Source organism: Phyllobates terribilis, unplaced genomic scaffold, assembly GCF_046119375.1.
Source record: "Phyllobates terribilis strain yellow unplaced genomic scaffold, ASM4611937v1 Scaffold_7__3_contigs__length_470593459, whole genome shotgun sequence".
NCBI lineage: Eukaryota > Metazoa > Chordata > Amphibia > Anura > Dendrobatidae > Phyllobates > Phyllobates terribilis.
In genome coordinates, this window is record NW_027362767.1 from 85,835,132 (window position 1) to 85,853,843 (window position 18,712).

General features: G+C 41.6%; 1 protein-coding gene across 6 annotated transcripts in view; it reads right to left on the minus strand.

Annotated features, from left to right (window-relative positions):
- CAPN3 (calpain 3) overlaps positions 1-18,712 on the minus strand; it is a 210,998-nt gene that overhangs the window by 62,178 nt on the left and 130,108 nt on the right. For 3 of the 6 annotated variants that reach the window (XM_073638925.1, XM_073638924.1, XM_073638923.1), the window contains exons 1-3: positions 17,139-17,186; positions 16,615-16,823; positions 9,968-10,004 (exon numbers count right to left, since the gene is read on the minus strand). In XM_073638925.1, the coding sequence (XP_073495026.1) occupies positions 9,968-10,004; positions 16,615-16,823; positions 17,139-17,180 (288 nt within the window). In that variant the 5' untranslated portion in view covers positions 17,181-17,186. Of the gene's footprint in view, positions 1-9,967; positions 10,005-16,614; positions 16,824-17,138; positions 17,187-18,712 lie in introns of those variants that run through there. The other 3 variants (XM_073638927.1, XM_073638926.1, XM_073638928.1) reach the window with 1 other exon arrangement.

Genomic DNA, 18,712 nt, shown 5'->3' on the forward strand with positions numbered 1-18,712 from the left:
TACAGTATACATCACATAAAATATACAGACTGCTGTATATACATCATATGACTCACAAATACTCTGTATACTTCACATAGGATACACTGAGACTGCAGTTTATACATCATAAGGTAGTAGCAAGAGGTTAAAATATCAATGTTGTATTTGTTTCTAATAAAAAACACAGAATTATCACCCAAAAAGTGCACTGTGCATATAAAACCAGATCAGATACATCTGTTTTATTTGTTTCTAATAAAAACATATAGAATTATCACCCAAAAAGTCTCACAAACCGTTTTTTGTCCATCAGCTTAAATCTGACTGAAGAAAAAAAAAAAAAAAGGGGGGGGGGTACGATATTTGCGTACTCACTCCGATCCCTTAATAAAGTGGGATAATGAAAGTGTTTGTTATTAGAAATAAAATAGAGAAAGGACCTCCCATTTAGAAGTGCTCGAGTTGTGGCATAATGATTGACTGATCAGTAAGCCTTTTTGAGCCTCCTCTAAAAAAAAACAGGGTATATTAATAGGAAATTGCGCAGTCAGTTCAGTAACTTGGTCTCATAAATGTATAATTCCAGGAGTATTATTTGTCTTCTTAATCAGGTTGCATATATGTATATCTGAGGTTTTATATGCACAGTGCACTTTTTGGGTGATAATTCTATATGTTTTTATTAGAAACAAATAAAACATTGATATTTAACCTCTTGCTACTACCTTCTGATTTATAATTGAGGTTATCTATATTAGCTGAATTGTTGTTTATACATCATACAGGGTACACTGAAACTGCTATATATACATCGCATAGGACACAGACTGCTGTGTATACATGTCATAGTATACACTGAGACTGCTGTATATACATCCCACAGGATATACTGAAACTGCTACATATATATCCCGTTGTAAACATCGAGACTGCTGTATATACATCAAAAAGGATATGCAGAATAATTTATACCTCACATGGTATACACTGAGACTGCTGTATATATATCACAGTATACACTGAGACTGCTGTACATATATCACAGTATACACTGAGACAGCTGTATATACATCACATAAGATACACTGAGACTGCGGTGTAAATCACATAGCATGTACTGAAACAGGCTATATATACATCTCATAGGACACAGACTGCTGTATATACATCTCATAGCATACACGGAGACTGCTGTATATAGATTTCATAGAATACACAGACTGCTGTATATACATCAAAAAGGATATACAGAGTAATTTATACCTCACATAATATAAATTGAGATTGCTGTATGTATATCACAGTATACACTAAGACTGCTGTATATACATCACATAGGATGCACTGAAACTGTGGTATATACATCTCAAAGGATATACGGAAACTGCTGAATATACAGTACAGACCAAAAGTTTGGACACACCTTCTCATTTAAAGATTTTTCTGTATTTTCATGACTTTGAAAATTGTACATTCACACTGAAGGCATCAAAACTATGAATTAACACATGTGGAATTATATACTTAACAAAAAAGTGTGAAACAACTGAAAATATGCCTTATATTCTAGGTTCTTCAAAGTAGCCACCTTTTGCTTTGATGACTGCTTTGCCCACTCTTGGCATTCTCTTGATGAGTTTCAAGAGGTAGTCACCGGAAATGGTCTTCCAACAATCTTGAAGGAGTTCCCAGAGATGCTTAGCACTTGTTGGCCCTTTTACCTTCACTCTGCGGTCCAGCTCACGCTAAACCATCTCAATTGGGTTTAGGTCTGGTGACTGTGGAGGCCAGGTCATCTGGCGTAGCACCCCATCACTTTCCTTCTTGGTCAAAGTAGCCACCTTTTGCTTTGATGACTGCTTTGCACACTCTTGGCATTCTCTTGATGAGCTTCAAGTGGTAGTCACCGGAAATGGTTTTCACTTCACAGGTGTGCCCTGTCAAGTTTAATAAGTGGGATTTCTTGCCTTATAAATGCGATTGGGACCATCAGTTGTGTTGTGCAGAAGTCAGGTGGATACACAGCTGATAGTCCTACTGAATAGACTGTTAGAATTTGTATTATGGCAAGAAAAAAGCAGCCAAGTAAAGAAAAACGAGTGGCCATCATTACTTTAAGAAATGAAGGTCAGTCAGTCTGAAAAATTGGGCAAACTTTTTAAGTGTCCCCAAGTGCAGTTGCAAAAACCATCAAGCGCTACAAAGAAACTGGCTCACATGAGGACTGCCCCTGGAAAGGAAGACCAAGAGTCACCTCTGCTTCTGAGGATAAGTTTATCCGAGTCACCAGCCTCAGAAATCGCAGGTTAACAGCAGCTCAGATTAGAGACCAGGTCAATGCCACACAGAGTTCTAGCAGCAGACACATCTCTTCAACAGCTGTTAAGAGGAGACTTTGTGCAGCAGGCCTTCATGGTAAAATAGCTGCTAGGAAACCACTGCTAAGGACAGGCAACAAGCAGAAGAGACTTGTTTGGGCTAAAGAACACAAGAAATGGACATTAGACCAGTGGAAATCTTTGCTTTGGTCTGATAAGTCCAAATTTGAGATCTTTGGTTCCAACCACCGTGTCTTTGTGCGACGTAGAAAAGGTGAACGGATGGACTCTATATGCCTAGCTCCCACCGTGAAGCATGGAGGAGGAGATGTGATGGTGCTTTGCTAGTGACACTGTTGGGGATTTATTCAAAATTGAAGGCATACTGAACCAGCATGGCTACCACAGCATCTTGCAGCGGCATGCTATTCCATCCGGTTTGCGTTTAGTTGGACCATCATTTATTTTTCAACAGGACAATGACCCCAAACACACCTCCAGGCTGTGAAAGGGCTATTTGACCAAGAAGGAGAGTGATGGGGTGCTACGCCAGATGACCTGGCCTCCACAGTCACCAGACCTGAACCCAATCGAGATGGTTTGGGGTGAGCTGGACCGCAGAGTGAAGGCAAAAGGGCCAACAAGTGCTAAGCATCTCTGGGAACTCCTTCAAGATTGTTGGAAGACCATTTCCGGTGACTACCTCTTGAAGCTCATCAAGAGAATGCCTAGAGTGTGCAAAGCAGTCATCAAAGCAAAAGATGGCTACTTTGAAGAACCTAGAATATAAGACATATTTTCAGTTGTTTCACACTTTTTTGTTAAGTATATAATTCCACATGTGTTACTTCATAGTTTTGATGCCTTCAGTGTGAATGTGCAATTTTCAAAGTCATGAAAATACAGAAAAATCTTTAAATGAGAAGGTGTGTCCAAACTTTTGGTCTGTACTGTATATATATATTTATATATATCTATCTATCAGAGTTTACACTGAGACTGCTGTGTACATCACATAGGATGCACTGACACTGCTGTATATACATCACATAGGATACACTGAGACTGCTAAATATACAGCCCATAGTAAACACTGAGACTGCTGTATATACATCCCATGGAATACACTGAAACTGTTGTATATACATCCCATGGTAAACACAGACTGCTGTGTATACATAAAAAAGAATACACAGTAATTTATACCTCACATGGTATACACTGAGATTGCTGTATATGTATCACAGTATACACTGAGACTGCTGTATACATCACATAGGATACACTGAGACTGCTGTATACGTCACATAGGATACACTGAGACTGCTGTATACTTGTATACACATCACATAGAATGCACTGATACTGTTATATATCCAAATCTTACAAATCTCACTGGATACACAGACTGCAGTGTATACATCTCATAGGATACACATACTGCTGTATATACACCCCATAGTAAACAATGAGACTGCTGTATATACATCAAAAAGGATATACAGAGTATTTTATACCTCACTGATATGGTATACACGGAGATTGCTGTATATATACAGTACAGACCAAAAGTTTGGACACACCTTCTCATTTAAAGATTTTTCTGTATTTTCATGACTAGGAAAATTGTACATTCACACTGAAGGCATCAAAACTATGAATTAACACATGTGGAATTATATACTTTACAAAAAGTGTGAAACAACTGAAAATATGTCTTATATTCTAGGTTCTTCAAAGTAGCCACCTTTTGCTTTGATGACTGCTTTGCACACTCTTGACGAGCTTCAAGAGGTAGTCACCGGAAATGGTCTTCCAACAATCTTGAAGGAGTTCCCAGAGATGCTTAGCACTTGTTGGCCCTTTTGCCTTCACTCTGCGGTCCAGCTCACCCCAAACCATCTCAATTGGGTTCAGGTCTGGTGACTGTGGAGGCCAGGTCATCTGGCGCAGTACCCCATCACTCTCCTTCTTGGTCAAATAGCCCTTACACAGCCTGGAGGTGTGTTTGGGGTCATTGTCCTGTTGAAAAATAAATGATGGTCCAACTAAACGCAAACCGGATGGAATAGCATGCCGCTGCAAGATGCTGTGGTAGCCATGCTGGTTCAGTATGCCTTCAATTTTGAATAAATCCCCAACAGTGTCACCAGCAAAGCACCCCCACACCATCACATCTCCTCCTCCATGCTTCACGGTGGGAACCAGGCATGTAGAGTCCATCCGTTCACCTTTTCTGTGTCGCACAAAAACACAGTGGTTGGAACCAAAGATCTCAAATTTGGACTCATCAGACCAAAGCACAGATTTCCACTGCTCTAATGTCCATTCCTTGTGTTCTTTAGCCCAAACAAGTCTCTTCTGCTTGTTGCCTGTCCTTAGCAGTAGTTTCCTAGCAGCTATTTTACCATGAAGGCCTGCTGCACAAAGTCTCCTCTTAACAGTTGCTGTAGAGATGTGTCTGCTGCTAGAATTCTGTGTGGCATTGACCTGGTCTCTAATCTGAGCTGCTGTTAACCTGCGATTTCTGAGGCTGGTGACTCGGATAAACTTATCCTCAGAAGCAGAGGTGACTCTTGGTCTTCCTTTCCTGGGGCGGTCCTCATGTGAGCCAGTTTCTTTGTAGCGCTTGATGGTTTTTGCAACTGCACTTGGGGACACTTTCAAAGTTTGCCCAATTTTTTCGGACTGACTGACCTTCATTTCTTAAAGTAATGATGGCCACTCGTTTTTCTTTACTTAGCTGCTTTTTTCTTGCCATAATACAAATTCTAACAGTCTATTCAGTAGGACTATCAGCTGTGTATCCACCTGACTTCTGCACAACACAACTGATGGTCCCAACCCCATTTATAAGGCAAGAAATCACACTTATTAAACCTGACAGGGCACACCTGTGAAGTGAAAACCATTTCCGGTGACTACCTCTTGAAGCTCATCAAGAGAATGCCAAGAGTGTGCAAAGCAGTCATCAAAGCAAAAGGTGGCTACTTTGAAGAACCTAGAATATAAGACATATTTTCAGTTGTTTCACACTTTTTTGTTAAGTATATAATTCCACATGTGTTAATTCATAGTTTTGATGCCTTCAGTGTGAATGTACAATTTTCAAAGTCATGAAAATACAGAAAAATCTTTAAATGAGATGGTGTGTCCAAACTTTTGGTCTGTACTGTATATATCAGAGTATACACTGAGACTGCTATGTACATAATGACAAAAGTCATTATCTCAGTAAATTAGAATAATTAACAAAAACACCTGCAAAGGCTTCTGAAGTGTTTAAAAAGGTCCCTTAGTCTGTTTCAGTAGGCTCCACAATAATGGGGAAAACTGCTGACTTGACAGATGTCCAGAAGGCAGTCATCGACACACTCCACAAGTGTGTTTTCATTGGCTGTAAACCATAATCATCAACATTAACAGAAATAAACACTTGAAATAGATCACTCTGTTTGTAATGTATATAATATATGAGTTTCACTTTTTGTATTGAAGAACTAAAATAAATTAACGTTTTGATGATATTCTAATTTTGTGAGAAGCACCTGTACATCTCATAGGATACACTGAGACTGCAATATATAGATCTTAGAGGATACAGTGAGAATGCTGTATATACATCTCATAGTAAACATTGAGAATTCTGTTTATACATCTAAAATGATACATAGTGATTTATACCTCACATGGTATACACTGAGAATGCTATATATATATATATATATATATATATATATACATATATATATATATATATATATATCACACAGTATACGCAGAGTTTGCTGTATACATCACATAGCATACATTAACACTGTTGTATACATCACATAGGATACACTGAACCTGCTGTATATACATCTCACAAGATACATTGAGAATGATCTGTACACATCACATAGGATACACTACACAAACTGCTGTATTTACACCACAAAGGATACATTAAGACTCTGCTATATACATTACGTAATATACATTGAGAGTGCTGTATACATCACATAGTACACATTCAGACTCCTGAATTTATATCACATAGGAGACACTGGCACTGCTGTATACATCTTACAAGATTGACAGAAAATGCTGATACATTACATAGGATACACCAAGACTCTTCTGTATATATTACATAGTATACGTAGAGTACTGTATATATCACATATACAGCAGTCTCAGTGTAGCCTATTTCATAGGATACAGACTGTGGTATATAAATCTTAAAGGAAACACAAGCTGCTGTATGCATCAAACAGAATATAATTAGACTACTGTGCTGTGTACATCAAATAACATACAGTTAACTCTGCTGTGTACTTCACATAGGATACACTAAGACTGCAGTATATGCATCACAGTATACAGTGAGACTGCTGTATATATATATATATATCACACAGGATACACAGACATATATATACACATCAAGTAGTATACACAGACTGCGGTTTATACATCACTTGGTATACACAGACTGCTCTATATACAGTGGGGAAAATAAGTATTTGATACACTGCCTATTTTGCAAGTTTTCCCACCTACAAAGGTTGAGAGGTCTGTCATTTTTATCAAAGGTACACTAAAAAGAAAAAAACTGAAAATCCCAATGTATGATTTTTAAATATTTCATGCAATAAAATGCAATTTAATTAAGTATTTGATCACCCTATCAACCAGCAAGAATTCTGGCTTTCACAGTCCTGTTTGTTTTTCTTTAAGAAACCCTCCTACTCTGCACTTATTATCTGTATTAATTGCACCGGTTTTAACTCATTACCAGTATAAAAGACACCTGTACACACACTCAATCACACTCCAACCTCCACCATGGCCAAGACCAAAAAGCTGTCTAAGGACACCAGGGACAAAATTGTAGACCTGCACAAGGCTGGGATGGGCTACAGGACAATACGCAAGCAGCTTGTTGAGTAGGCAACAACTGTTGGCACAATTATTAGAAAATGGAAGAAACACAAGATGACTGTCAATCTTCCTCGGTCTGGGGCTCCATGCAAGATCTCGTCTCGTGGGGTAAGGATGATTCTGAGAATGGACAGGAATCAGCCCAGAACTATACGGGAGGAAATGGTGAATGACTTGAAGAGAGCTGGGACCACAGTTGCAAACATTACAGTTAGTAACACACTACGCAGTCATGGATTAAAATCCTGCAGGGCACGCAAGCTGCCCTGCTCACGCCAGCACATGTCCAGGCCAGTTTGAAGTTTGCCAATGACCATCTGATCCAGAGGAGGCATGAGAGAAGGGTCTTCTGGTCAGAGGAGACCAAAATGGAACTTTTTGGTATCAACTCCACTTGCTGTGTTTGGAGGACAAAGAAGGATGAGCACAACCCCAAGAACATTGTCCCAACCGTGAAGCATGGTGGGGGAAACATAATACTTTGGGGGTGCTTTTATGCAAAAGGGGACAGGACGACTGCACCATATTGAAGGGAGGATGGATGGGTTATGTATCGTGAGATTTTGACCAACAACCTCCTTCCCTCAGTAAGAGCATTGAAAATGGGTCGTGGCTGGATCTTCCAGCATGACAATGACCCGAAACACATAGCCAGGGCAACTAAGGAGTGGCTCCATAAGCATTTCAAGGTTCTGGAGTGGCCTAGCCAGTCTCCAGACCTGAACCCAATAGAAAATCGTTGGAGGGAGCTGAAAGTCAATGTTGCCCAGCAACAGCCACGAAACCTGAAAGATCTGGAGAAGATCTGTATGGAGGAGTGGGCCAAAATCCCTGCTGCAGTGTGTGCAAACTTGGTAAAGAACTACAGGAAACGTCTGACCTCTGTAATTGCAAACAAAGGTTTCTGTAGCAAATATTAATTTCTGTTTTTGTATTGTATCAAATACTTATTAAATTTAATAAAATGCAAATTATGTAAAAATCATAAATGTGATTTTCTAGATTTTTTTAAGATTCTCTCTCTCACAGTTGAAGTATATCTACTATAAAAATAACAGACCTCTCTATTCTTTGTAGGTGGGAAAATGTGCAAAATCGGCAGTGTATCAAATACTTATTTTCCCCACTGTGCATTACACAGGATACATTTAGACTGCTATGTACATCACATAGGAGACACATACAGCTATGTATACATATTAAAGGGATTTTTTGACAGCTATCAATGCAACAATCTAAGTAATTACACCAGCCCCACCTACATGAATCTCATTCCCTTACGATCATTGATTTTATTGCTGATCAGTGCGCAGATTTCATAATTGAGAAAAGTGTAGCTCTTCCTAATACTTGACCTACTCAGCTTTTTGTAATATAGTACTCTAACTTGGGTCCTTTACCTGCCTATATACATACACCTGCGTACTAACTCTACCTACACGTTTTTACTCACCCTGTTCTTGACAGCAATAGATTCAGCAATATGGATCAATAGACCACAGCTACTCTTGCATGACCTCCGGCTACACATAGCCATCCCGCCCCGTTCTCTATAGCTATTTATGCAGAAAGTAACATCATTAGTTCGTAGCTAATCTCTAACCCCTTCCTCCTACTACTTGGACCTCTCACTGTGCCAGCCCTGGATTACTCTCTACACCCACCATTTATGACTTATGATGCCTTGTACATGATGAGGCACCTCCCCCTTGTTATACCTGATGCACGTTCCCTTATCATAGGCTTCTTAGTAATTAATTACCATCCGCTGTTATTCCTAGCCATACCACACCGAGACTGCTGTACACACATCACATAGGAGACACCGAAATTGCTGTGTATACATCACATAGAAGACACACACTGTTGTATATACATCACATAGGATACACAGAGTACTGTATATACAGATGTAGCCATAGGTAAAAGAATGTAGATAACACAGCCCTGAGATATCACGGTGCAGAAAAGTGTAATCTGACATCTAACTTGAGATCAGTCAATGTATTTTCCAATGCTAACCTATCTTAATTCACTTAAGTGTGACAAATTTCTCAGTTAAAGCAGCATGAACAGTCCCTATAACATAGGGAACATAATGGTTATAGTCCTCTGATTGGTTAAACGGAATCTGTCAGTAGGTTTTTTTGCTATATAACCTGAGAGCAGCATTATATAGGGGCAGAGACCCTGATTCCAGTGATCTGTCACATACTAGCCTGTATGTGTTTTGCTTTTTCAATTAAAGCATTGTTTTTTCAACAGGAGATTATCACTACACGACTAGGTGTCTCAGGCCTCATAATACAACCACACTTCCATCACTGATTGGCAGCTTTCTGTCAATGTACCATGGTGTGGGTGGATCAGGGCCCAGCATTTTGAGCTCTGCTAGATCTGCAGCAAAGAAAACAGTGATTGTATCAAAATGACAGGCCAGCAAGTGACATCACTGTAATCAGGGTCTCTGTCCCTACATCGTGCTGCTCTCAGATTAGATAACAAAACATGCTGACATATTCCTTTTAAAGAGATAAAAATACTTTTTCTTGATACTTTAGAGCCATTTTATTCTTTCATGTTCATAATAAACATATAACAGCTTTACAATGTGGGGATCCCATCAACTATCTGCCCATATCTTAGGTTCCCAGCCCAAGCCACATGACAGAGTGAGAGATTCTTAAAAAAGAAGAGTTAGTTACAATTTATTATTGTACCATGTCTAACTGAATACTTACACTGGGTCGATCAGCTTCAATTTTGTTTTCAACTTCTCTGAAAAAGAAAAACAAATGATTATACACTAGAAAGTAAAAATCGACATTATGCTTAATATCAATTTTTTTAGATCTCAGATTTTTTTTTAAAGGTTATATTATTGGTTATGTGAATGTGCCTTCCCCTTTAGATCTTGGTCATGCCATCTTGCTTTGGAAAAACAAAAAAACAAATTACTTACAAAAGAAAAGTGGTTAGGATGGTAAAATGGAATTCTGAGAAATGCTAATCTGGCATAACTCATAATGGAGGCTCAATACAAGTGATAAACACATAGTTTGTTTTTTCTTTTTCCAAGATTTCATTGAACAAATCAGACAAATTAATGTGGCTCTCCCACAATGTCCTACTGAATCAGACTCCACAGCCCTGTGAAAGAGGAAGACTTAGGATGTTTTAATTATTGGCACAAATGGGTGCATTATTATCATGTTAAGGCACGTGGTGGGAGGAAAAGGGGAGAGAAGCATTATTACTATGTGAAGGTGCAAAGATGCTACTATTACCATGTAGAGGTACAAAGGGGTACTATTATTGGGTGGAAGCATGGAAGAGATATTATTACTGTTAGGAGGCACTATCACTATCTGGAGGTACAGGAGGGGAACTATTACCACGTGGAGGCACAGAGGAAGCACTATTACTGTATGGGAAACCAAAGAAGGTTACTATTGCTGTGCACGGCACAGAGTGGACCTTATTACCATCTAGGGCATTATAGATCATGATGCCACTATACTGTATGGTTTGTGTGACTGTGGAGGGAAAAAGTGGGCACGGTGTTGAAAAAGCAATGAGTCAAAGATGGCTCTGGATGTTACATTCTGCTGAGACAAGTCATGGATGGAAGTTGTCATGGTGGTCTGCGCCAGTGGACAAAAAAAGGAAAAATGAATGACAATGATCAGAGACTTACAGCAGGTGAAATATTCAATACGTCACCAATTTTCTAAGTACATACACTGCTCAAAAAAAGTAAAGGGAACACTTAAACAACACAATGTAACTCCAAGTCAATCACACTTCTGTGAAATCAACCTGCCCAGTTATGAAGAAACACTGATTGTGAATCAATTTCTCCTGCTGTTGTGCAAATGTAACAGAAAACTGGTAGAAATAATTGGCAATTAGCATAAAGGAGCGGTTCTGCAGGTGGTGACCACAGACCATTTCTCTGATCTCATCCTTTTTGGCTGTTTTGGTCACTTTTGCATTTTGTCATTGCTCTCACCCCTAGAGGTACAGTAGCATGAGGCGGTGTCTACAGTACAACCAACAGAAGTTGCTCAGGTAGTGCAGTTCATCCAGGATGGCACATCAGTGCGAGCTGTGGCAAGAATGGTAGCTGTGTCTGACAGTACAGTGTCCATACCATGGAGCAGATACCAGGAGACAGGCCAGTACATCAGGAGACGTGGAGGGGGCCGTAGGAGGGCAACAACCCAGCATCAGGACTGCTACCTCCTCCCTTGAGCATAGAGAAAATGAAGGCGTAGTGCCAGAGCCCTGCAAAATGACCTTCAGCAGGCCACTAACATCCATGTGTCTGCTCAAACTGTCAGAAACAGACTATATGAGGGTGGTATGAGGGCCCGACATCCACAAGTGTGTTGGGCTTACAGCCCAACACCGTGCAGGGCGATTGGCAGAGAATACCAAGATTGGCAGATTCGACATTGGCGCCCAGTGCCCTACACGGATGAGAGCAGGTTCACACTGAGCACGTGACAGAGTCTGGAGACGCGGTGGAGAACGTTCTGCTGCCCGCAACATCCTCCAACATGACCGGCTTTGCAGTGGGTAAATAATGGTGTAGGAAAGCATTTCTTTGGAGGGCCGCACAGCCCTCCATGTGCTCGCCAGAGGTAGCCTGACTGCCATTAGGTACCGGGATGAGATCCTCAGACCCATTGTGAGACCATATGCAGGTGCAATGGGCCCTGGGTTCCTTCTGATGCATGAGAATACTAGGATTGAAGTGTGTCAGCAGTTCCTGCATAATGAAGGCATTGATGCTTTGGGACTGGCCTGCCAGTTCCTCAGACCTGAATCCAATCAAGAATATCTGAGACATCATGTCTCGTTCCATCCACCAACGTCATATTGCACTACACACTGTCCAGTAGTTGACTGCTGCTTTAATCCAGGTTTGGGAGGATATCCCTCAGGAGCACATCTGCCGCCTCATCAGGAGCATGCCCAGGAGTTGTAGGGATGTTTTATGTTTTATTGTTCACAATGCAGTCCACTATGTAAAGAATAAAGATTTGCAATTGGAATATTTCATTCAGTGATATCTAGGATGTGGTATTTTAGTGTTACCTTTATTTTTTTGAGCAGTGTATATTTCTAAAGGTGCTATTGACATGAAATTCTCCCCAGATGTCGGTAACAACCCATCCAATCCGCACAGGCAAAGAAATCAAACCACAGATGTCCATAAATTAAGTTGTGTGTAATAATGAAAAATGATACAGGTAAAAAGTATTGAACACGCTTACTGACATTTATATAATACTTTGTACAAAAGTCTTTGGTGGTGATAACAGCTTGACAATGCCTCCTGTATGGAGAAACTAGTCGCATGCATTGCTCAGGTGTGATTTTGCCCCATTCTTCCACAAAACACTCTTCGCATCCTGAAGCTCCTTTGGCTCCTTCTATGAACTCTGAGCTTTAGTTTCTTCCATACATTTTCTATTGGATTCAGGTCAGGTTATTGGCTCGGCCATTCTAGCAGCTTTATTTTCTTTCTCTGAAACCAATTGAGAGTTTCCTTGGCTGTGTGTTTGGGATCATTGTCGTGCTGAAACGTCCACCCTCATTTCATCTTCATCATCCTGGTAGATGGCAGGAGATTTTTTATCAAGAATGCTTTGGTACATTTGTCCATTCATCCTTCCTTCAATTATATTGTTACGCTCGAATGTGGCGCACATGGTTCGTGGACCCACTGTGCCACAGACTGGACTTACCCTGGAAGGGCGTGACTAAGCAGCTACCTTGGTGTTTGCTGAAGCCTCTAGTGTTGAGGTCAGGGTTGTGGGACAGGTAGCTGCCAGGTGCCATTCCAGGGCGGCGTCCGGCAGTAGCAGCTGACTCCAAAGGTCAACAACGTTTAGATAGTGCAGAACGGCCACTCGGGACAGGTTCAGACTGCGCAGAAAGGACGGCCACTAGGCCAAGTTCAGACTGTGCGGACAGGATGGCCACTGGGACAGGTTCGGACAGGGTGACCACTGGGACAGGTTCGGACTGTGCGGACAGGACAGCCACTGAGACAGATTCAGACTGTGCGGACAGGATGGCCACTGGGACAGGTTCAGATTCACAGGTCTCGGGATAGCAGACAGGTACCGCTGATGCGGTTTCAGGATACGGACATCTCCGAAGCGGTCACAGGAACACGGTCAAACTATACTACACTAACGGGACACATGATACCGGAATTACTTTAACAGGCTGAGATGGGAGACCTGGCAACATACAGTTGCACGCCAAACCACCTAACAGGATTAAAAGAAAATAGACACTTTTATGTACCGTATATTCCGGCGTATAAGACGACTTTTGAAGACTGAAAAATCTTCTGTCTAGTCTGGGGTCGTCTTATACGCCGGTAATGCTTTTGAGCTTTCAGAAATTGACATGCGGGGATACTCTGGGGGTGTTAATAAGCTGCCGTGGCCGTATCCCTGCCATGTCGGAGTTAATATAAGGTGGAGGGAGTTAAAATACGGTGGCGGTAGGTCCAGACGGTCAGCGCTTCTGTGCTGAAACGGACACATCGCTGCGTATTCCCAGCTCCGGACACAGCGCAGGGCTTCTGTGCCGACAGCTTTCACTTGTCACAGAAGCGCTGCGCTGTGTCCGGAGCAGGGAAGTTCGCATCGCTTCTGTGACAATATATGAAAAGCCGGCAATTCAGCAGCGGCATAAGCCGGCACCCGACAATTTAGAATAGAAAGAATAGAGCTTCACACATAGATTAGATAGATAGAAACATGTCAGTCACATATATATGAAGTACAGTGACAGTGTTGCTTACTGTACTTGTCATTTAGTGTAAAGGATTTATTAAAACAAATAATAGTGTTTTCATGCACCGTCTCTTTAAAAAAGCCGGCCGGCAATTCAGCATCTGTACCTGACAATTTATAACAGACAGAATAGAGCTTCACACATAGATTAGATAGATAGAAACATGTCAGTCACATATATATGAAGTACAGTGATAGTGTTGGTTACTGTACTTGTCATTTAGTGTTAAAATAACGGATTTATTAAAAAAAAAAATTGGCGTGGGGTTCCCCTTAATTTTAGTCTCTAGCGGAGGTTAAGCAGACAGCTGGGGCAAATGTTTGAAGCCTGGGAAGGGGGTAATACCCACGGAGCTTCCCAGGCTACTAATATCAGCCCCCAGCTGAATACCTAGCCTTTACTAGCTATTAAAATGGGGGATCCCAAAAAAATGACGTGGGGTCCCCCCTATTTTAATAGCTAGCAAAGGCTAGGCAGACAGCTGGAGGCTGGTATTAATAGCCCAGGAAGGGTGCCATGAATATTGGCCCCCTCCCAGGCTAGAAACACCAGCCGTCAGCCGCCCCAGGAATGGCGCATCCACAGGATGCGCCAATTCTGGCACTTAGCCTCGCTCTTCCCACTGCCCTGTAGCGGTGGCAGTGGGGTAATAGGGCTGGGGTTGATGTCAGCTTATAATGCCAGCTGACATCAAGCCCAGGTTAGTAATGGAGAGGCGTCTATAAGACACCCCCATTACTAACCCCATAGTCAAAGTTAAAAAAAACACAAACACCCAGAATAAAGTCCTTTAATTGAAATAAAGACACATTCCTTTATTGTTCTAAATTAAACCATACTTACCATCACGCCCATTCCAGCTGAAGCCAACGATCTCCTGCAATAAAAGAAAAATAATAAAGCAACCTCATCCTTACCTTTCCATGGTTCCCACGACGGCTCCAGCTCTGCTACATCGAGATGACAGGCTGGACCGCAGCAGAACGCTGCCATCCAGCCTGTCATCCCGCAGACACTGAGAAGCGCAGGCATGCTTGCGCTCTGCAGTGTCTGGCTGTGACGGCATCCAGATGAGCCGACAATGAACTCAGCTCACCTCCTGGACGTCCGTCACTGACAGCGTGGGAAACTTCTACTGCGCATGCGGGGAGCAGGAGAATTTTCCCACGCTGTCAGTGACGTGCATGAGGTGAGCCGAGTTCATTGGACATGATCTCGGCTCATCTGGATGCCGTCACAGTCAGACACTGAGGAGCACAAGCATGCCTGCGCTTCTCAGTGTCTGCCGCATGGCAAGCTGAACGGCAGCGTTCTGCTGCGGTGCAGCCTGTCATGTGAATGTAGCAGAGCTGAACCGGTCCTGGGAACCATGGTGAGGTAAGGATGATGTTGCTTTATTATTTTACTTTTATTGCAGGAGATCGTTGGCTTCAGCTGGAATGGGCGTGATGGTAAGTATGGTTTAATTTAGAACATTAAAAAATTGTGTCTTTATTTCAATTAAAGGACTTTATTCTGGGTGTTGTGTTTTTTTTAATTACTTTACTAGAAATTCATGGTGTTCATGTCTAATATTGGCGTGACCCCATGAATTTCGGGCTTAGGGCCAGCTGATAATGCCAAGCTGGCCTTAACCCCTTTATTACCCAGTGAACCACCGCACCAGGGCCCTGGATGAGTTGGGTACAGCGCCAGAAGATGGCGCTTCTATGAACGCGCCATTTTCCGGGGTGGCTGCGGACTGCAATTTGCAGCGGGTGGGGCCCAGAAAGCTTGGGCCTCCCTGCGCTGCAGATTCCAGTCCCCAGCTGCCTAGTTGTACCTGGCTGGACACAAAAATAGGGCGAAGCCCCACGTATTTTTTTTTTTAATTATTTCATGAAATAATTAAAAAAAAAGGGCTTCCCTATATTGTTGTGTCCGGCCAGGTACAAATAGGCAGCTGGTGGTTGGGGGCAGCCCGTTCCTGCCTGCTGTACCTGGCTGGACACAAAAATATGGCGAAGCCCCACGTCAACATTTTTGGGAAAAATTAATTACAAAATTAATAATTTAGGGACTGCATCTTTATTAACCCCTCAATTGTCATTTAGTGTTAAAATAAAGGATTTTTTAAAAAGAAAATTGGCGTGGGATCCACCATCATTATAGTCTCTAGCGGAGGTTAAGCAGACGGCTGGGGCAGATGTTTGAAGTCTGGGAAGAGGGTAATACCCACGGAGCTTCCCAGGCTACTAATATCAGCCCCCAGCTGAATACCTAGCCTTTACTAGCTATTAGAATGGGGGACCCCCCCAAAAAATGACGTGGGGTCCCCCCTATTTTAATATGTTTATGAGTGACAGTTTTCCTGCTATATACCTGCATGTCATAAGAATTTAAATTAAAAAAGGACCATGTTAAATTCAAATCTGTTTTTTTTAAATTTTTACCGGTGTTTGGTATGCGTTGGAAAAGGGGTAGTCTTATACGGTGAATATATCCTAAACTCTATATTTTAACAGGAAAGTAGGGGGGTCGTCTTATACACCAGGTCGTCTTATACGCCGGAATATACGGTACTTACTCCGAGATGTTTCTTTTTTCTGAGAAGACTCTTAGGATGAATTCTCCTTCCTGGTGAGGTTCATAAGTGGAGGGGATGATGACGTATTCACTGGGAGGTAATCTGAAGCGTTGGGACACCTCTCTCATGTTGATATATGACTTGCACCTATCCTTGGACGCATTGTACAGAAAGAAGTCTTTTTGTAGATGCTGCTTATTGCCATGCATCTAGAGGGAAAGCAGAAATATTTTTTGTAGAAAGTCTGGCAATAATTTCTTGCCACATTCTTTTTATTAGTTTTAAATGTTATCTAGTAAATGCCCAAATGTAAATAAAGCAAAATTCTGTCTTTCATTATAATGTCCTATTTTTGTTCTCAAACAATGTAAGTAACACATGGATGTTAGTATAGGGTTAAGGCTGGTAGATTAATAGAAATTATGTAGATATGGATAGATTGTTATTCAAGAAATTGCAATCCATTGAAAGACAATCACATGTTAAAAATGCTCTTATCAATGCTGGGTGCAGCTAGTTCCTACCTGTAACCCTGTGGAATACGTGTTTGAACATCTGAGTGACATTTTATAGAAGTCATTTACAAGAGGCATGCCCACTTATATTAGAAGTATGGACACTTTGAGATACAAGTTGAGAGGATCCTTGAAGAGGCCAACAATTTAAGCTTTTTGCTGTTCTTCACTTACTAAATCTGCCATTCATTCATGAGTGATATATATAGGACTAGGCTAGGTGTAAGTTGTAGGCACAGATAAATTAGACATAAAAATAAAAGCAACCGACCTCTGACAAACTTTTTAATTTGTGATCGTCTGCATGTGTGCCCACTACTGGGAACAGTGTATTCACTAGTAGGCACAGTGTATCCAGCGGTGGGCACAGTGTATACAGCGGTGGGCACAGTGTATCCAGCAGTGGGCACAGTGTATACAGCGGTGGGCACAGTGTATCCAGCGGTGGGCACAGTGTATCCAGCAGTGGGCACAGTGTATACAGCGGTGGGCACAGTGTATACAGCGGTGGGCACAGTGTATCCAGCGGTGGGCACAGTGTATCCAGCAGTGGGCACAGTGTATCCAGCAGTGGGCACAGTGTATCCAGCAGTAGGCACAGTGTATCCAGCAGTAGGCACAGTGTATCCAGCAGTGGGCACAGTGTACAGCTGCTTGGTAATTTGCCAACACTTATTTTTTTTAACATTCATCTGTCTCGAGAGATTTACTTAAAACAAGGAAAAAATATGTATATCCCTATATTGTGATGAATGGTACCCACAAAAGAAACAGTCTTGGGCCTCCTTTAGGCTGAAGATGCAGCAGTTGAGTTTTCACAGGCAAAACCGCTTCAGGTAAACACCGACAGTCCGTTTTCTGAAGCGGCATTGCCGTTGTTCTTGCAGCAGATCTGCCGCTAGCATCTTTCACTCTGTACTGCCAGTATAGAGCATGGGTGACTTCCCAGAGGAAGCCACCCAATGAATGAGCACATCACTTCTTTTAACCGTTTCAGGCTTTCCGAACATTAAAGTGATTCAAAGAAATTACATAAGGTGGAACATGTGCACAGCAATATTATTTTTACATTGCTATGCACTATGTTCATATTATGGGGAGCTTTTGCTCCTCCTTTTCAGGAAGATTCCAGGTGCAATCTGCCTGAAATAGACTTAGGCTTAGTGTCCATGCTGCAGAAATGAAGCAGAAATTTTCCTGAGCATTTCTGCATCTCCTTGGCAGAAAAACGCATGCGGTTTTTTATATGCTTTTTTGCCATGTGTTTTTCCATTGCATTGTATAGGCAAATATGCATGCAGAAACGCACAAGAATTGGTCATGTCCATATTTTTTCTGTGAGTAAAATCTGCGCAGAAAAAATCCTGACCATGTGCACAGAACTTGCAGGAGGTCATAGGAAGTCATGGGATAAGGTATGCAATGTGTTTCTGGAGCGTTTACGCACTGCAAATAAGCACCAAAAACGCATCGTGGGCACACAGCCTAAGTGTGCACATAGCCTTACACAGTTTGGTTTGTTTTCAGTTTTTTTTTTGTTTTTTTTTAGCTGCTTGTAATGCCTTTTCTTCCACGTATTTCTT